Genomic DNA, 21,055 nt, shown 5'->3' on the forward strand with positions numbered 1-21,055 from the left:
AGAGGCAACTGGGCTTGGAAAGGGTCCTTGTTCTTAAGAATGGCACCAACTAGAAAATCTTTTCCATTTACAAATATATAATTTTCTAGTAGCATTTTTCCACCTTCAATATTTGCTGTACATCTCAGCAAAAAAGTGCCTGAAAGGTATCAAAACTCTACCACCCAGGCATTCAAAAGAAAATTACTGGCTGGGGTGTATCAAATAACCCTGTCTTGTGCAAGTAAATCCAGTCTGTGGGGAAGCTTGGGGTAATTCCCCTTGACCAATTTTACAAAAAGGGAAAAACAGTGTTTCTTGGACCAAATGCAAATGTCCACCACAATCTTTGGAAATTTCTTCTAGATCTTTATAAAAACACTGGGTATCAGGCAAAGGGTGGAAGAGCATATGAGAACATTCCTGTACATGGGAATGAGAAGGCATCTATCTTCAAGGTCGGTTTAAAAGGAATCATGAAGCAGAATTTCTTTTAATGGTTTGTTTTGAAAGAAGGCAAACAGATCTGTTTGTGGTGTTTCACCACAGTCTGGATCAATTCCTGGAAGAAACCCGGGTGGATTTTTCATTCTTGAGGGTCTGCCCTAGTCCTGCTCAGCTTCTCTCTACTACAATATTTTGCTCTGACAGGACATATGTTGCATGAAGAGTCAGACTGAGATGAGTTTCTACCTCTCAGTCAATCACAGCAATTCTGCAAATGGGATAAGACCTGGTAACCCCTTGTTTATATACATCACTGTAAAACTGTCTGTGATTATTTGCACAGGTCTGATGATTTAAGGCCTTTAAAGGATTGAGAACTGCTAACATCTCTGACATTTATGTGATTTTGTCTCTCCATGGAGCTCCACAGACCTTTCACTTCTACCCCCTCTGAAACTGCTCCCCCAAGCATAGTGCAAATTATCTGTTGTGACCAACTGACAGGGAAGTCTGAAGGGAGAAAGGGAGATCTGGTTTGAGAGACAACTGATTCACTTTCTAAAGTAAACTCACTTCTGACAAACCTCAGAACTGAAATATGAAAAGATAATGGGTGTTGATGATGAGTCCAGACTTATCTGAGGAAGCATCTGAAATCTTCTCATGTGAAGTGTGGCAAGGAGAATCATGAGAATCACAGAGGCCATGAAACCCAGAATTCTGAGAAATTCACTGGCAGAAGCAGTCCAGGAAGATTTCCATGTACAGATGGGTCTACTTCATTTGCCCAACACCAAATGACCGAAATTTCATTTGATCAACACTTCATTTGACCGACGAGTATTATTGGCAAGTAAATGGGATGTGCCCCCCTTCCCCACTGTAGTGCGACCCTGGAGTTAGAATATATAGTTAGAGGGTGTGGGTGTATTATATTGTTTAGTTTTGCTTTAATATTGCTTAGTAAAACAAAAGTAAGTGGGAGGCTTCACCCCCACACCCCCCAACTATATATTCTAACTCCAGGGTCGCACTACAATGGGGAAGGGGGCATATCCCATTTACTTGCCAATAATACTTGTCGGTCAAATGAAGTGTCAGTCAAATGAAATTTCGGTCAAATGGGGTCGGGCAAACGGGTATCGGTCAATCGGAAGTTAGGGCAAATGAAGTAGATCCGTACAGATCTACCTTATCCAAAGGAAGAAAAGATCTTCCTAGGGACAAATCTAGTAGAAATCCTAGAAACCTAATGAGAGAGAAGGTATAAGAAATTATTTCTGCAAGTTTATCTGAGACTCCATACTAAGGAGGAGTTTCATGACCTATGTGAGGGAATCCTCACTGCTAGAAAAATTGTCTGCAAATGTAGAAAGATGTGAACGTCTTGAAGTCTGCAATAAGCAACCAGTGGATCCAGGCTCTTTGTAAACAGCCTTGGTGTAGTGGACAGATCAAAGGGTAGGACAGAGAACAGATAATGTGAGCCAGGCACAGAACATTGCAAATTTGAATGTGGTAATAAACATTTTTAGGTACAAAATTACCATGAAGAGAATGGGTGGTATAACAGGGTCTGAAAGGATAACACTTTGAATGTTGCTATCTTGACAAACAGCTGGAGAAGACAGCGGTCTATGACTGATCTCAAAGTTCCCTCTTCCATTAGGCCAGGAAAATCCTTGAATAGAAGTCTTTGCCTGTCTGAGATGAGGGCACAAGTTCTATCAGTCCCATGAGCCAACATTTTCTCTGCAACAGATGGAATAGAGATCTCTGGTTTGCAGGATAAGAAAGAATCCACTGACATGGGGGAAGGGAGTACCACTACCAGCTGTACCTACTGGGTTAGTCTCAGAACCCACTTTTGTCCGACATAGTCTGATGTCACTGTGGAAGATGTAGGCCTAGACTGAGGGACAGATTTAAATGACTTCTGGGCATGCGAGATATAAGCAATAAATTGTCAAACTTTTTTGAATTGTTCTTAGTTATGGGAAACTCCCCCCTTTTTTGAGACGCCTTGCAACTGTATTTTGAAAATTTACTTTTTGAGAAAGTTTACTCCGTTTCCTGGAAAAGTATCCCAAAAAGAAGGAAAGATTTTACTGATCTTTGAAAAGGAGGCCTGAAACATCTAAATGACCCCTTAAATCAATATGCCTGCCTATCTTTAACAATTGTTTTAAAGAACTTACCAGCAGTGGGTCCAAACAACACATCACTGTCCAGGGAAAATTTCAAAATATAAGCTTTAGCAAGCTTCTGGAAGATTTTGAGAACATACTGCAACCAAGCAAATCTTATCATAACTGAACCAGTAGTATCAGCTCTGGAAACAGCATCAGCAGAATCATGAGAGCACTTTACAGAGCATCTGGTCACCTACGAAGCAGATACAATCCATTTGAAGACTTTCCCTGGCCCTCCTCTGGTCTTCACTATGAGTAGTAGGTGGAAAGCATGCCCAAGACATAACACCCACCCCCCCAAACCTCACCCACAACAGTTCCCTGGAGAGCTGAATAAGTCCTGCTTTGTGATTCCACCAAAAAGGTGTTAAAAAAACACTTCTCTAACGTACTGTGAGTACTACTGAATGCGGTTGCTACTGCACTACTTGCTATTACCACAGAAGCAATCGGTATTTTGCGTCTGAATGGTTTGAGTGTTTGTTTTGCATTTGTTAACCCTGCTGGACTAGTATCTCCTGGGGTCTCAATATTATCATTAATAAGAAAATTTTAAAAACTTTTAGAAAAATACAGTCACAGTACATGCCCTGTTACTACCTGTACACCTTCAAGTAACCTGAGATTTAGTTCTGAGGTCTGTGTAATTGGCTAGTCTACTGTTTCTGCAGGTAAAAGCAATGTTTTGCAAAGGTGTCACAGTCCACTAACAATGCTTATAAGCTAAATACACTGTCAGCAACTACTGTGTATTAGCCATTACTGTATCTATGCATAATTTACGATTACCTCATCAATGTGAAAAGTATTTGGTACTATGGGAATAATGTTATGAAAATAAGTTCTTATTTCACACACTGTGCAAAAATAGCATGATTATCCTGAAGCATGAATACAAGTTCTTATACAATATTTCGTCCATGGTCTATCCAACCACTGGGAATGAACTGGTGACAAAGGAGATGGACCACATCTCTCCACTTTATGGTTGTGCCTACAGCAATGTGCTCTCTTGTCACTTGGGAAGTAGTTCCCTATCAAACCTGCCAGACTTGGGGGGGTTCTGATGTACAGCCAACTGTGTGAATAAAGACTCCAAAAAAGTAACTACTAAGCAAGACTGCTCTAAAAATTAGACTGCTACAATCTTACTACAAATGCATTTAAATACTAAAGAAACCTTACCTCCAGTGGAAATGCTGGCTGCTCATTGTAGACACGGACAAAAATCTCTCCTACTATAAGTTCCTTAGCATGTTCTCCAAAAACAAACTCTGCTCCATAGCTTTTGTCACATTCACCCTTTAAAGACAAAAGAAAACATTTTTGCAATACTAAAATTAATTTTAACAGTCAAATGATTAAACTTAAAAACAGCTCCTTACCCAGCCATATGAATACATTTCACTTTAAACAGCTATGTCAGACTTCACATAAAATATTGGATTTCTTACTATATCAGTTAATCTACAAGATGACCCTCTGTGGGTCTACATCTGGAATTAAGCTTCCATCCACTCCAACCTGTCATATGTTAAGCTAATACAGGTGCATGGGTGCTCAGTACCAGCACATACCACACCAAAAGTGTGCGCTTATCCACTCAGCATGACAGTCAGTTCACTCCAACCATTAGGCAAATGCACTTTTTGCAAACCAAGAAAAACAAAGGCGATTCAGCACCTAAAGTTTTACAAAGCCATGCAAATAAACAAATATATATATATATATATATATATATATTTATATATATATATATATATATATATATATATATATATATTTATATATATATTTAACTTGCAGGAAACTCCAAACTCAGCAAAAGGATGGTGGGACCACCCAAGCACAAAGGGTTGCTTAAATGGGTTATCTATGACTTCTGAGAAGGATCCCTTCACAGATCAGCTGATATACTATGAACATAATAACAAATTACTTGCATCTAACATCAGAGACCTTCTCCCTCAGCAGATTTATAACCAGAAAGAATTCCAAGAAGAAGAAGAAATTGCCAGAGTTCAGGTGACCTTCTCCCTCAGCAGATTTATAACCAGAAAGAATTCCAAGAAGAAAAAGAAATTGCCAGAGTTCAGGTGTGAACCAACAAACTAGGAGCAGAGACAAATGTCTGCACTGGAGATATTTCTGAAGCAAAAAAATGGAAGCAGTTATGTATCTGCCACAGTGACTTTTAGAAAGCAGGATTTTTCATTTGGTAATTTGCTGCCTGACAGAAGAAAATAAAACTTGTAATTCACCTGCAAATGGTTTAACTTGGAAACACCAACAACTTCTCTCCTTAGAGTAAAGTAAATGGAATAGCACTCATTTCATTCATAAACTGAGCTGACAGTTCACCATCCATGGAGTGAAGGTCCCCCCTTCTACCCGTGCAAAGAAAATCAGTACAAGGATGGGCCAGAGTTTAAGGAAAACTGACACCACTTTCAGGCGGAATCACTGACTTCTCCAAAGAAATGCTTAGTAGGGATGCTTACCATACTCACTTAAGTGGGCTATATCACCTTTCTCAGAAGCAGAGAAAGATGAATCAGGAGGTTTCCAGATTGAAAAAAAAAGTCCATTTTCAGGGCAGGATCCATGGGGAAATTACTTGATATACTTGCAGCCCAGATAATGACTCTGGAGTTTCAGTGGAGGAGGCACTCAAACTAGTGGCTAATTAGCAATGACACTGGACTTTATAATCTTGAGAACCTTCTAAAAGGAGGGGTCATCTGGGGGGACCAGGCAAGAGGACAGGTCTAAATGTCCTTGTTTTTCAGAGAGAAAGGCCTATGGATCCTCAGACTCCCCTTCTAAGAAACTTGACAAAAACCCTCCTCTCTGCACATCACTCTAGAGGAAGGTGGCCTGGGCTCAGTGAGCAGGAAAGGCAAATAAAGCATTATAAGCATGTTTCAGGTATCAGGAAACAGGGCATTAGAGCTAAGGGCAGAGCACATCTGATGTGTAACTGTATCATTTCCTACACGGGACCAGTTGCTAAAGTAAGACAGTTTTCTGTCACTATACCCGAGAGGACATGTCCCATCAGACTTCAAATATTACCTGCACATCGCAAATTCTATGACTCGGCTGATAAAGAAAGACTCAAGAGTCTCCTCAATCCTAGCCAGAGTCTCTCACTAGACGCCATGGAAGGCCAAAGAATTAAGTTCTTTTCCTAAGAAGGCAAACACTTTATTAGGGGAATTCATGGATCAAGTAATGTGACCTGGCTAGGTGAGGTCATGCACTGAATGCTTATATGTAGGAAAGTGTGTGTGTGTGTGTGTGTGTGTGTGTGTGTGTGTGTGTGTGTGTGTGTGTGTGTGTGTGTGTGTGTGTGTACTGCAAAGGATGCATCAACCAATGTTGCTGTGAGAGTAATTCTTCCCTAAATAAATGGAAACATCTGACTCAAGAAGAATGAGAACTTAACTCATGGCAGACTCTAGAACAGAAGGTAATGAAAGACACTTGGCTTCTGACTTTCTTACCTGCTTTTGTCAATTCAGCACCATCAATTGCTGCTTTTCAGGGCCCTTCTGCCAGTCCCTGCATCAAGTACCTTCCACAATAGCCATTTTCACATAGCTGGTATACACTTCCAGCTTCTTTCTTCAAGTCTTGTGGGTGGTGGCTCCAGTAAAAATATTTCATGCAATACTCATTTTAGAACCAATAAAGTCAGACCTGGTATGTGGCCCTTTGATGTGCCAAAAGCAAGAACATTGTAAAGGTATTTCAGGCATCAAATTCAGTAATTTTCTTAACGAACATTAATATCAAGACTGGAAATGTTTAAGTTAGCAAACAAGAACATAACAGTGCCATTATTTGCTGGCTGAAGGCATGTCAAATTTCCAGAAGATAGGAACATCAGAGAAAGAAATCCCAACAGTTTACCAGCTAGAGATGACTTCCAAAATGAGGTAATGGGAATACTGACTTCCAAGGGGATGTACTAACTGCAAAGACCAATTTGTAACATGCTTCCTGCAATGCCATGATAATGGACAACATGCCCCAGCAGGCTAAGAAAGGCTCTTGATGTTAGATCTGATCGAGCTGTTACTAACTGAAACACAAAAGCAATTCCCTACAGTGCTTGCTATGAAAGAAAATCTTTGCTGTACTGAAGCCAAATGAGCTGTCAGAAAAACCTTCTGCAAATAAAATGAGGGATCTTACTTTTTTCTCTGTTTATAAAGCCTACAAATACATTAGAAAAGGGGAGACTTTGTGGTACTTTCCATGGCTGGATGCATTTACTAGTTATTCTAGGTCACAAGATTTAAAAAATATATATTTTCAGTGTTTAAAGTTACTCATTCAAGACAAATGTGGCAGCAAGTGTGTGAAGTAGTCCTGCAAGTAATTATAAAGAAAGTCAGGAAGCATGATGAGTAAGATGCGATAGTAAAAGAAAACATGGAGATTAAGGCAATCCGAGATGGTGAGCAGGTCTGAAAAAGGCAATGATGATAGAGTAATTATGAGCAAATACCAAGGACTTTGGTAAAAATTCTGAAGAACTTCTGCTGGACTTGAGACTTTTATCAAATTTATTGATGGGATATGCCAAAAGAATGAAGGAATATGAAGTGGTTGATTTAGACTGTCTTCATGATCAATACAATACCATGTTATCAGTAAAATGCAGGATGTAAATGATAAATCAGTACATGTATTTGGACAACTAGTATGTACTGCTCAGTAGTTGGTAACTTTGGAATATAAAGCAATGAGGAATAATTTAAGATTGAGTGGAGTACCACAGATTAAAGAAGGGTCAAATTATCTTAAATATTGTTAAAACAAACATGGCGATTTGGACAGGATTCATAAAAAGTAATTGGGAACTTAAAGAGAGAACCAGTTTGTCTTTGTTATTTAAAGACTGAAAATATGATAAATCCTATACAATATTCAAACAGCCTGCACACGACCAGAAGGAGAAAGTTTTGTGCCAATAGGAAACAGACCTACAGCAGAGGGTTGACCAATATTAATAGACAATGATTTTTCCAAAGCTACATTCCAACAGAAAAGTACAGTTGTGTACACTTACCATAAATGTAGATGTTAGAGTGTATTCACGGTTGCAGTCCTCACATATGGGTTATCCAGCTCCCGGTAGCCCTCAATCGGCCCGAATACCAGAATCCTTGGTATATGACGTCAGCTGCCGCCGGTTGTAAAACTGATGTCAGAACATCAGGTATAAAGGGGGGCAGCAGACGCCATTTCCTCAGTTTTTATTTGGCTTAACTGTCAGGAGCTCCCAAAAAAAGGCTAACCCAGGAAGGCTGACCCACGTCATACAAAAAATAAAAATGTATCTAGTCTGTGCCTTACAAAAAAAGGGGGAATGGAGAGTGGGAAACCAGGGCTGCAACAGTGAATACACTAAGTGTACACAACTGTACTATGTTCGTGTTTCACTGTTGCAGTCCTCTCATATGGGTTTCATTCCCAAAGCCCAGGAAAAAGACAAAGGGTAGAGGAAGGATCACAGATTAAGGGTTGGTAAGAAGGCCCTGCAAAACTGCAGAGGCAAAACCAGCCCTGGATTTAGAAAACAAAGGTAGAGTGTAATGCTTTGTGAAAGTATGGACAGTAGACTAAGTAGCTGCTTCTAGAATGTTCTTAGTAGGCACACCTCTCAGAAAGGCTGCAGAGGTGGAGGCTGCTCTAGTAGAATGGGTCCTAACACCCTGAGGGGGAACCTTCCCATGCTGCAGGTAACAAAAGTGAATACAATGATCAATCCATTTGGAGATGGTTTGTTTTGAAACAGCTTTACCCTGAGCCCCAGGAGCAAAACTAACCAACTGTTCAGATTTTCGAAAGGATTTAGTCCTAAGTAAAATCTCAGCTGTCTATGCACATCAACTGAGAGCAGAATCCTTTCCTCTTTATTTTGGGGATAGTTGAAAAATGTAGGCAGGTGAATAGGCTGGTTAAGGGTTAAAGTGAAAACTACCTTAGGCATGAAGGAGGGATTAGTTCTCAGAGAAACTCGATCTGAATGAAAAATAATGAAAGGTTCTACTGATATTAAGGCTTGCAGCTCAGATACCCTTCTAGCTGAAGTAATACCTAAAAGAAAAGCAGTCTTCCAGGATAGAAACTTCAAATCTGTAGAGGCAGCTGGTTCAAAGGGAGGCAGAGTAAGTTTTTCCAGGACAAAATTAAGATCCCAAGCAGGAGTAGGAACTCTTCTGGGAGGTCTAAGATTACTAGCCCCTCTCAGGAACTGTTTCATCAAGGGGTGAGAAAAAATGGGTTGCTCAAAAGAACAATGAGCCGAAATTGCTGAAGTGTGAATTTTGACTGAAGAAAAGGGAAAGTCCACCATTAAGCAATCCTGCTAGGTAGTCAAGAATGAGGGAAAGAGAAGGATAAGAAAAGTCTTCTCCTTTAGCCAGCATCCAAGAGCAAAATCTCTTCCATTTATCTGCAAAGGATTTTCTGGTGCTAGGCCTCCTGGCCTCATGAAGAACTTCAACCACCTGTTGGGAAAGATTTAAAGTATTAGCCAGGCAGTTGAATGCAGAGTTTGAAGATGAGGATGAAATAATGTTTCCCCTCCCTGAACCAACAGATCTGGTACCAGGGGGAAGGTGCCAAGGCTGAGCCTGTGAAAGGCTGCAAAAGAGGGGATACCAAAATACTGCCTGGGCCAATCTGGAGCTATCAGAATCACCTTTGGTTTTTCATCCCTTATCTTCAGCAGCACTCTAGGAAGAAGAGGCAGAGGAGGGAATGCATAAACTGAGAGATGTGTCCATGGGAAGGGCAGTGCGTTCACCTTCCAAGCTATGCTGTGAAACTCCCTGGTGCAGAAGGTTGGAAGGAGATGATTGGTGTGAGAGGAGAAAGGAACGACTTGTGGGGTGCCCCAATGATGAGTGATGTGATGGAAAATGTCCTTGTTCAGTTGCCACTCGTGAGGATCCAGAACATGTCTGCTCAAATGATCCGCCAAGGAGTTTAGCCTCCCTGGGAGATACTGGGCTATTAGATGTAAGCCCATGGATGCTGCTATGGACCATAGCCTCATGCTTAGTCTGCACAAGGGGTAAGAGCGAGTCCCCCCTTGCTTGTTGATGTACCACACGACTGTGGTATTGTCTGTCCTGATCAGCAAAGTCCCAGGGTAGAGTAGGTCCTTGAAAGCCAGCAAAGCCTGCTGCACTGCCATCAATTCTTTTAAGTTTATGTGCAGATGAATCTGCTAGTTGCTCCAAGTCCCCTGTATGCTCCCTGCCTTCCAGATGAGCCCCCCCATGCAACATCTGAGGTGTCTGTGGTGAGAGTCTGGCTGGCAGGCAGTGGGCGGAAAGGCAGACCCTTGTTCTAAGAACAGGCTGTCGCCCACCAGAGGAACTCCATTTGTAGACAGGGAATCAGGGGCAGAATCAAGTCTAAGTCCTGTGTGTGCTGACACCAAAGATTCTTGAGGTACCATTAAAGTTTCCTCATATGCAGCCTTTCATATGGGATCATCAAACTACATGAAGCCATGAACCCCAGTGCTTGCAGGAATTGCCTTGCACAGAGCTGGGTCATGCTTGCCAAGTTCATGAAGTAAGCCGAAAGATCTTCTTGCTTTTGAGGGAGGAATGTCATCTGGGTGGCTGTATTCAGACTCGCTGTATTCAGACTCACTCCCAGGAAAATAATCTCCCTTGTAAGAACCAACTTTGACTTATTTTCGTTGAGAGTGTAACCCAAAGAGGTTAGAGTGTTCTTCACAAAATCCAAATCCTTTTCTAGTTGTCCTGGGGACTTTGCTTGAATGAGACAGCCATCCAGGTAAGGATAAATCTGAATGTTTCTCTGCCTGCAAAAGGCAATGGCTGGAACCAGGCACTTGGTAAAAACTCTGGGAGCAGTAGACAAGCCAAAGGGCAATGCTGAGAATTGAAAGTGTTTCTTCCCAGCCCTGAAGCGAAGGAAAGTACAGTTGTGTACACCTACCATAAATGTAGATGTTCGAGTGTCTTCACTGTTGCAGTCATGACTGTAGGGTTCTCCCCTGCCGGCAGGCAGCCCTCGGTCAGCCAGAATTACAAAGTTTGGGTCCGGCGTCGGCTGTCCAACCATGCTCCCTCATGTCAGAGCGCCAGGAGTACAAAGCTGACAGCTGACGCCATCTTCTCCAGTTTTTCTTGCCCCAGATGTCAGGAGTCCCAAAATGAACAAGGTCCCATAACCTTTGCAAATACACCTCAGACGAATGGTGAAAAAAGGAACCACACAAAAGTAAAAATAAGAGGGGACAGGAGGGAGGGAAACCCAGACTGCAACAGTGAAGACACTCGAACATCTACATTTATGGTAGGTGTACACAACTGTACTATGTTCATCGTGTTTCACTGTTGCAGTCATGACTGTAGGGTAGAATCCCAAAGCTGAAAGAAAGGGAGGTAGTCATAAAGAAGAAGGGGCGGCTAAAAGGCCCTGCAAGACTGCAGAGGCAAAGCCTGCCCTAGACTGAGAGTAGAGAGGTAGATTGTAGTGCTTAGAAAAAGTATGCACTGAACTCCAAGTTGCAGCTTCCAAAATGTCTTTGGTAGGAACTCCTGTGAGAAAGGCCGCAGAAGTGGCAGCAGCTCTGGTGGAATGAGTCCGTATACTCCCTGGGATTTGCTTTCCATGGTGTGAATAACAAAATCTGATTCCATGAGCAATAAATTTAGAAATGGTCCATTTTGAAATGGCTTTACCTTGGGAACTTGAAGCATAAGAAGCAAACAATTGTTCTGATTTTCTGATGTCCTTGGTTCTGTCCAGGTAAAAACGAAGTTGTCTGTGTACATCCAAGGAATGTAAGATCCTTTCCCCTTTATTTTGAGGAGTGGGGAAAAAGGTTGGCAAGTGGATAGTTTGATTTAAAGCCACTTTGGAAACCACCTTAGGCATGAAGGTAGGATTAGTCCTCAAAGATATCCTGTCTTGAAAAATAATATAAGGTTCCACAGCCATAAGAGCTTATAGTTCTGAAACTCTCCTGGCAGAGGTTAGGGCTAACAAGATAGCTGTCTTCCAGGATAAAAACTTGATGTCAGAAGAGGCAGCAGGCTCAAAAGGAGGCAAGGTTAGTTTTTCCAAAACATAGTTGAGATCCCAAGCAGGAATGGGAGGAGATCTAGAAGGTCTTAATTCTTAGCTCCTCTGAGAAACTGTCTCATGAGTTGGTGGGAAAAGATGGGAGGGTCTGTATTATAATGAGCAGAAATAGCAGAGGCATGTATCTTAATGGAAGAGAAAGAGAGACCCTTATGTAAGAGATCTGTCAAGTAAAGTAAAATTAAAGTAATGTCAGGAAGAAGAGGATCAGAATCCTGAGCCTGCATCCAGGAACAAAATCTCTTCCATTTTCCTGCATAAGATTTTCTAGTGCTAGGATGTCTGGCTTCTAAAATGACATCCATAACCTGCTTGGGTAGGAAAGAAGAAATCAAAGGCCCTGGATTAACCAGGCCGCCAGGCTGAGAGTTCTGACATGAGAGTGTAGAACCCGACCCTGATGTTGGGACAGAAGGTTTGGAGACTGAGGTAAAACCCAAGGGGGCTCCAGGCATAGGTTTTGTAGAGTTGGATACCAAAACTGCCGAAGCCAATTTGGAGCCAGCAAGATTATCATCTTGGGCTTGTCCTGTTTTATCTTCAATAAGACCCGTGGAAGAAGAGGAAGAGGCAGAAAGGCATATCCCGAGAGGTTCCTCCAACTGAATGACAGGGCATCCACTTTCCAAGCTTCTCTGTGGAAAGTCCTGGTGCAAAAATTCTGTAGTTGATGATTGAGATGGGATGCAAAGAGGTCTATGTGAGGACATCCCCAGACTGCTGTTATCATCCTGAGTATTTTGGTGTCCAGCATCCATTCGTGTGGATCCAAAAGGTTTCTGCTCAGGCTGTCTGCCAGGAAGTTTTGTTTCCCTGGTAGAAACTGAGCCTGAAGATCCAGATTGCAAGCTAGAGCTGTGTTCCATAGATCCATGGGTAGCCTGCAAAGGGGGTAGGAATGAGATCCCCCCTTGCTTGTTTATGTACCACATAACTGTGGTGTTGTCTGTCCGTATTAGTAGTTGTCCTGGTTGTAAAAGATTCCTGAAGGCCAATAGAGCTTTCTGAATGGCTAACATTTCCTTTAAATTGATATGCAGGTGCTTCTGATCTTTTCTCCAAAGGCCCTGCAGACAGTTACCCTGAAAATGGGCTCCCCAAGCATAATCCGAGGCGTCCGTGGTTAGAATCTGAGTGGCAGGAGGCAGACGGAAGGGTTTCCCTTTGTTTAGAACACATGCCCTGGACCACCAAAAAAAATTCCTTTTGAAGGCAAGGAAGGGATCAGAATGTCTAAACTGTGGCAATGCTGAGACCATACACCTTTTAGGTACCACTGTATTTTCCTTATGTGTAGTCTTGCATATGATACGAGAAGGATGCAGGAGGCCATGTAACCCAGAGCCTGCAGGAATTTCCTTGCAGATAGTTGAGTTAAAGTTGCCAAGGTTTTGAAAGTTGAAGCCAGCTGTAATTGTTTTTCGGATGTCAGAAATGCCATCTGGGTTGTGGTGTTTAGAAGAGCACCCAGAAAAGTTATCTGTTGTGATGGTGTCAAATTTGACTTTTTTATGTTTACAGAGAATCCCAGGAACTTGAGGAGGTTCTGTACAAATTCTAGATGCTGGAGTAAGACATCCTTGCTGTCTGCCTGAATTAGACAATCGTCCAGATAAGGGTAAATTTGAATTCCCTTGAGTCTGCAGTAAGCTAATACTGGAGCCAGGCATTTGGTGAAGACCCTGGGCGCAGTAGACAATCCAAAGGGCAGCGCAGAGAATTGAAAGTGCCTCAATCCGGCCTTGAACCAGAGGTATTTTCTGCGATCCTGCCTGATGGGAATGTGTAAATATGCCTCCTTTAAATCCAAAGTTACCATCCATGCATATTTGGACAGCATTGGAAGTAGCTGCTGTAGAGTAAGCATCTTGAATTTTGGAATCTCTAGAAAGGTGCTCAAGACCGACAGATCCAGAATGGGTCTCCATGAATTTTGCTTCCTTGGGACTAGAAAGAGCCTAGAGTAAAAACCTTTTCCCATCTCTGAAAGTGGAACCAGTTCTATGGCATTCATAGCCAAAAGAGCTTCCACCTGGTTTAAGGCCTCTGTCCACTGATGTTTTGCAAGGTCTGGCCATCCGCTTGGCCTCGGCAAGGAATGAAAATGGAATTTGTAACCTCTTAAAACCACATCCAAAACCCACTTGTCTTGGGTTATTTGAGTCCAATTTTGATAAAAAAGAGAGAGTTTTCCTCCGAGGGGGGCTTCCAGGCAAGAAGTTCCTGTAGCCCAACAGAGGGAGTCATTGAGTTTGTTTCCTTTGAGTTTGTGACCTGTCCTCTCCTCCCCTAGGGGTGGAAGCAGTCCACTGTCTTGGTCTATAAGAAGCTTGAGTTTGAGGCCTTCCTCTGGAGGGTCTATATCTACCCCTCTGAGGCCTGTCTGAAGTGGGAAAGGACCAATTTTTTGAAGGCCAATTCCTGCTAAATCGAGGTGGGTGTACTTGTAAGAAATCTTTAACTGTTTGCATGGATTTCGCCTTATCCTCCATCTTTTTAATCACCTCTTCAGCTTTTGATCAAAACAACACATTATGCTGAACAGGAGCATCTAACAATTTAGCCTTTACTTGTTCAGGCAAATTTTGTTCCCTTAGCCATGCATGCCTTCTAATGACTGTGCCAGAGGCCGCAGCCCTACAAGAAGCCTCCAAGGCATCAAATCCACAGTGTAAACCATGCTTCCCAACTTGTTCAGTGGCATGCAATAAGTCATGTAATTCCTTATCATCTGCACAGGCAGAAAAGGAAGAAAGCTTCTGTTTTAAAACAGACAAACTAAATTGCTGGTATTTCAGCATATGAAACTGACAGTTTAAAGCCCTAATGGACAAAGTAGCAGAAGTGTACACCTTTTTTCCCCATCTTTCTAAGGATCGAGAATCCTTTTCAGTAGGAATGGGATTTTTGGCAGAAGCGGCCTTAACTCCCTTAGGACCCTGAGAAATGGTTTCAGGGTCAGCAGAAGGGTTCTTGTATAAAAAACTAGTGGGAATCAGGAACCCTGTAATATCTATCAGGCTTAACAGGAGCAGGAGGAAGAGAGTCAGGGGTCAAGTTAGCCTCCGAAAAGGCATCATCCACAATATCCAAAACAGGAGGAATAGCCAGGGGTTTATGTTGGGGAAGAAGAAGAAAATCCCTCAGTCTTTTCTTAGATTCTGAATACTCCTGTCCTTCCCAGTGGAAACGTTCCCTCATTTCATGCAAAGTTTCCCCAAAAGAGAAATCCTCAGGGGGAGAAGCTGAAGAAATGGATTCCTCAGCATCAGAATCCTCATAAGGAGGGAAAGAATATTCCTGGTCAGAAGAAGAAAAGTACAGTTTTGTACCTACCATAAATGTAGATGTCCAAAAGGTATGCATCTGCAGTCCTTACATATGGGTTGTCCTGCCTCAGGCAGCCCTTCGGTCGGCCGGATTCCAAAGTCTGGGTCTGGCGTCGGCTGATGTCGCCCTTTCCCCGACGTCAGAGCGCCTGGGGTATAAAAGAGTCAGCCGATGCCATCTTTCTCAGTTTTTCTTGCCCCAGATGCCAGGTGCCCTCTAAGGAAGGCTAAATTTGGAGAAATGCAAAATATTCCAAACATGCACAGTAATATAAAACAAATGCACCATAATAGATAACCCCAGCTAGCTATAAGAGGGATAAGTACCCAAGAAATACCACAGAGGGGAAGGAGGGAGGGAAAACCTGACTGCAGATGCATACCTATCGGACATCTACATTTATGGTAGGTACAAAACTGTACTATGTCCTTCAAGGATGCATCTGCAGTCCTTACATATGGGTAGAATACCATAGCCAAGCTGGGGGTGGTAGGATCTAAGAAAATGATGGTGTAGCTAAAATGCCCTGCAGGACTGCCGTAGCAAAGCCTGCTCTGGATCTGGAATATAAGGGTAAATTGTAATGCTTGGAAAATGTATGCACGGAGCTCCATGTAGCAGCTTTTAAAATGTCCTTGGTAGCCACCCCTCTTAAAAAGGCTGTGGAGGTGGCTGTGGCTCTGGTGGAATGAGGCCTGATGTTAGCTGGCACAGATTTTCCATGATAAGAGTAGCAGAATCGAATGCAATTTCCTATCCATTTTGAAATTGTCTGTTTGGAAATTGCTTTGCCTTGAATGCCTGGAGCATATGCTACCAACACAGATGGTCAGTTTTTCTGAAAACCTTAGTTCTGTCCAAGTAGTAGCGCAACTGTCTGTGAATGTCCAGGGTATGCAGAAGTTTCTCTCCCTTGTTTTGCGAATTCGGAAAGACGGTAGGCAGGTGAATAGCTTGGTTCAATGAGACCCTGGATACCACCTTTGGCATGAATGAAGGATTGGTTCTCAAGGAGACTCTGTCCTGATGAAAAATAAGAAATGGTTGTACTGCCATGAGTGCCTGCAATTCAGATACTCTTCTTGCTGAGGTTATGGCCAGAAGGAAGGCAGTCTTTCAAGACAGGAACTGTAACTCTGAAGATGCTGCTGGTTCAAAGGGAGGTAGAGTCAACTTTTCCAACATGAAGTTAAGGTCCCATGTAGGCACTGGTGGTTTTCTTGGAGGATTGATGTTTTTAATTCCTCTTAGAAACTGCCTTAGGAGAGGATGAGAGAAAACAGGTGGATCAGTATTGTATTCTGCTGAAATTGCTGAAGCATGAATTTTTATGGAAGAGTAAGAAAGGCATTGTGGAGCATTTCTGCCAAGTATTCCAGGATATGTGCCATGCTCATCACTGTGGCATCTAGGCCCTTTGCGGTACTCCAAGTGTGGAATCTTTTCCATTTTGCTGAATATGCCTTTCTCGTGGAAGGTCTGCGAGCTTCCATGATGATATCCTTCACGCTCTTGGATAGCTTTTCCTGGTGAGGAGTCTAGGCATTCTCCAGGCTGTCAGCTGCAGGGTTTTCAGGCTGGAGTGCAGAGTTTTGTAATTGTGCTGTGTCAGAAGGAGTGACCATTGTGGTAGAGGCCGCGGTTTTGTGTGTGACAGGCTCCGTAACAGTGGGTACCAGTGCTGCCTTGGCCAGTCCGGTGCTATTAGAATCACTTTTGGCTGCTCTGTCCTGATTTTCAGTAAGACCTTGGTCATTAGTGGAAGAGGTGGAAATGCATACACTGTTAGAGTATTCCAGCTGAAAAAGAGGGCGTCCACTTTCCATGCTTGTGGGTGGTATGTCCTTGAACAGAATTTATTCAGCTGATGGTTGTGGTGGGAGGCAAAAAGATCTATGTCCGGCCTCCCCCAAAATTGTGTTATCTGAAGGAAGATGTCTGTGTGTAGCATCCATTCGTGTGGATCCATGGTATTTCTGCTTAGGCTGTCCACCAGTATATTGCCTTTTCCTGGCACAAACTGGGATTGCAGCTCTATATTGAGTTTTAGGGAAAGTTCCCAAAGATTCATTGCTAGTCTGCAAAGAGGGTAGGAATGGGTACCTCCTTGCTTGTTTATGTACCACATAACTGTGGTATTGTCTGTCCTTATTAGCAGGTGGCCTTGATGTAGAAAGTACATGAAGGCCTCGATTGCATGAATCACTGCCAGCATTTCCTTTTGGTTTATGTGCATGCGCAATTCTTTCTGAGACCATAGTCCTTGGATGCATCTGTCCTCCATATGTGCTTCCCATCCATGGTCTGAAGCGTCCGAGGTAATGGTTTGGCTGGTTAATGGTTTGCTGAAAGGCAGACCCCTGTTTGACTGGCTTGCTTGGGCCCACCACAGGAATTCCTTTTGAAGGCATGGAATGAGTGGTATCAAAGTTTCTAGGCTGTGATTGTGCTGAGACCATAAACTCCTTAGGTACCATTGTAGTTTTCTCATATGCAGCCTTGCTTGTGGAATCAGAAGAATGCACAATGCCATGTAACCCAGGGCCTGCAGGATTTTCCTTGCAGTCATCTGAGTTTGTTTTGTCAGATTTTTGAAGTAATCCGGTAGTTGTCTTTGTTTTCTTCTGTGAGAAAAGCCATTTGGGTGGTTGTATCTAGTTCCGCACCCAGAAAAGTTATTCTTTGGGATGGCACAAGTCTTGACTTGTGAATGTTGACTGTGTATCCCAAGGCCTGCAGTAGGCGGATGGCATAATTCAAATGTTTTTCCAAAGTTTGTTGGCTGTCCGCTTGTATAAGGCAGTCATCCAGATACGGGTATATTTGAATTCCCTGAAGTCTGCAGTGTGCAATTACTGATGCCAGGCATTTCGTGAATACTCTGGGCACAGTAGATAAGCCAAAGGGCAATGCTGAGAATTGATAATGCTCTGAACCTGCAAGAAATCTGAGGTGTCTTCTGCAACTTTGTCTGATAGGGACATGCAGGTATGCCTCCTTGAGGTCTAGAGTTACCAGCCAAGACCACTTGCCCAGCATGGGAAGGAGTTGCTGCAGGGTCAGCATTTTGAATTTTGGCACAATGAGAAGTATTGAGTGCGGACAAATCGAGAATAGGCCTCCATTGTTTTTCTTTTCTTGGGACAAGGAATAGTCTGGAATAAAATCCTTGGCCTTGTTCTGCGAGAGGAACCTTTTCTATAGCTTTTATTTGCAATAGGTTGGCAATTTGTTTTAAAGCCTCTGCCCTTTGATTTGGTGGCAGGTTTGGCATTCCTTTTCTTTTTGGTAATGTATGGAGATGGAACCTGTATCCTTTGTCTATTATTTGCAGTGTCCATTTGTCCCTTGTAATACTGTGCCAATTTCTTGAGAATAAAGACAATTTTCCGCCCAAAGGTGCTTCTAATTGAGCCCTGGTTGGTGGGATCAAGGTGAAGTCACTGAGTCTGTCCTTGTGCAGCAGTTGTTGGTCCTGCACTACCTCTCTGGTTAGGAGGCTGCCATTGACGTCCTCTGTAGGAGCCACTAGCTTGCCCTCTACCTCTGGCATGCCTGTTCTTGCCTCTGTGATATCTATCTTCTGGAAAGGACCAATTCTTAGAAGGCCAATTTCTGCTGTATCTTGGTGGTTGTACCTGGAGGAAATCTTTGACTGTTTGTACAGATTTAGCCTTTTCCTCAAATTTCTTTAAGACCTCCTGAGCAGTGGAGCCAAATAACTTTTGCTTTTCCAGTGGAGCATCCAAAAGCTTAGCCTTAACATGATCTGGCAGAGATTGTTCCTTCAGCCAAGCATGTCTACGTATGACTGCACCTGTCATTGCTGACCTACATGAAGCTTCCAATGCATCATAACCACACTGCAAGAAATGGTTGCTAACCTGTTGTGAATTATGTACCAGATCCTGAAGTGACTTACGGTCTAGGGGTTCAGGAGAAGACAGCTTTTTCTGCAATTCATCCAACAAATACTCTTGGTACTATATCATATGAAATTGACAATTTAAAGCCCTCATAGACAGAGTGGAAGAAGTATACACTTTTTTACCCCATCTCTCTAAAGCCCTGGACTCCCTTTCAGAGGGGAGTGGATTTTTAGCAGTGGCAGCTGCAACCCCTTTAGGACCCTGGGAAATAGTTTCTGGGTCAGCAGAGTGGGCCTTGTAAAGGAAATGATGCGAGTCCGGGACCCTGTAGTACCTATCGGGTTTAACAGGAGCCGGAGGAAGGGTGTCAGGGGTAGTGCTAGACTCAGAATACACATCATCAATGACACTTAAAACAGGAGGAATAGCCAAAGGTCTATGCTGAGGTAAATGAAGGAAAGTCCTTAATCTCTTCCTGGAATCGGAGAATTCCTGGCCCTGCCATTGGAAATGCTCTCTCATGGAGTGAAGGGTCTCCCCAAAGGACAGCTCTTCAGGAGGGGAGGCAGAGGGAATGGATTCCTCTGCATCAGAATCCTCGTAGGCCATGAAGGCCTCCTCCTGGTAATCTGATAGAGCAGAGCCATCAGAGGCCTCATCAGAGGACTGAGGATCAGCGGACTCAACCCTGGGCCTTTTGTCTAGAGGTGGTTGAGAGCCCCTGTCCGGATGAAGCTGGGATCCCCTGATTAAGGTAATAAGGTCCTCAGCCAAACTTAGAATCTGTGAACCTGTAGTGGATCCCTGAGAAATAGTCCTGGGAGGCAGAGTTTTTTGTTGCTTAGCAGCTTTAGCCCTAGTGAATGCTTTAATGGACATGGAAGCAGGGGGCCTGGCTGCTCCACGTGCAGGGGTAGTCTTGTCTAAGGGAATGGTGTCGGTAGTTTCCTGAACACCGGTTTCCGAGGGTAAATCCATAACCGACTCAGAAGAAGCCTCTGGGGCCGAGGCTGTCGGTTGTACCATTTCCACGGTCGGAAGTACCAAGGACTCTGTTTCAGCCGAGACCGAGACACTCGCGGTAGGCCTAGGCGTGGTTTCAGCCGAAACCACGGTCCACGTGTGTCGGTCCTTGTCCTTCCGTTTTTTGGTTAAATGAGAAGTCAGAGTCTCCGACGGCATTTTATAAGAGAAACTAGCCCCAAAAATTCCTCTGCAAACTCCGACCGACACCTAAGAGTGCGTCAATTAAAGGAGGCACAGGCAGTACAGGCCGAAACGTCATGGTCTGGGCCTAGGCAAGGGAGGCAGTAGGAATGGAAATCCTTATGAGGTATTTGTTTCCCACAAGTCAAGCAATTATTAATTTTAAGCGTTTGATCTGACATCGGCTGAGGCAAGAAAGAGTCCCCAACAGGGTACTTAGCTTTTTGAAGTCTTCGGTAGCTGAATTTACAGGAGCTGGCCGACCGGCACTTGCGAACTGCTTCTGCTACGGGCACCACGCGGCAAGAAAGACTGAGGAAGATGGCGTCGGCTGACTCTTTTATACCCCAGGCGCTCTGACGTCGGGGAAAGGGCGACATCAGCCGATGCCGGACCCAGACTTTGGAATCCGGCCGACCGAAGGGCTGCCTGAGGCAGGACAACCCATATGTAAGGACTGCAGATGCATCCTTGAAGGACATCTGAGGAAACAGAAGCCTGATCAGAGGAATCATAATAAACATCCTGCCTTGGCCTTTTATCTGGAGGGGGATGTGAACCCCTAATCATAGTAAGTAAATCCTCCGCCATCTTGAGTAACTGTTTCTGTGACTTGGGAGCCGGTTCAGAAGAGGACTGTGTTGCAGTCTTTGATTTAGGAGTCTTTGCCTTTGCTAGAAGCTGAGTAGGCCTGAAAACCCCTTCGGAAGCCGGTACCTGCACAGCAGCTCCGGACCCATCCGAAGGTCCTGCAATAGAAATATTTAAAGGCGTGGTTGGCTCCTCATGAGAGTCAGTTTCGGCCATCGGTTCTGAAATGGCCGACGACAGGGGCTGCAAAAGCGCCTCACTGACTACGGCCGAACCTGAAGCTGGCTCCGCTTG

General features: G+C 43.5%; 1 protein-coding gene across 1 annotated transcript in view; it reads right to left on the bottom strand.

The window, feature by feature from the left end:
- DNAJC13 (DnaJ heat shock protein family (Hsp40) member C13) overlaps positions 1–21,055 on the bottom strand; it is a gene marked incomplete in the record, with an annotated part of 3,140,357 nt that overhangs the window by 569,435 nt on the left and 2,549,867 nt on the right. The window contains 1 exon segment of the mRNA XM_044066722.1: positions 3,804–3,920. Coding sequence (XP_043922657.1) covers positions 3,804–3,920 — 117 coding nt within the window.

This window comes from Protopterus annectens, chromosome 3.part1 (assembly GCF_019279795.1).
Source record: "Protopterus annectens isolate FY-2018-M chromosome 3.part1, PAN1.0, whole genome shotgun sequence".
Classification (NCBI taxonomy): Eukaryota; Metazoa; Chordata; order Ceratodontiformes; family Protopteridae; genus Protopterus; species Protopterus annectens.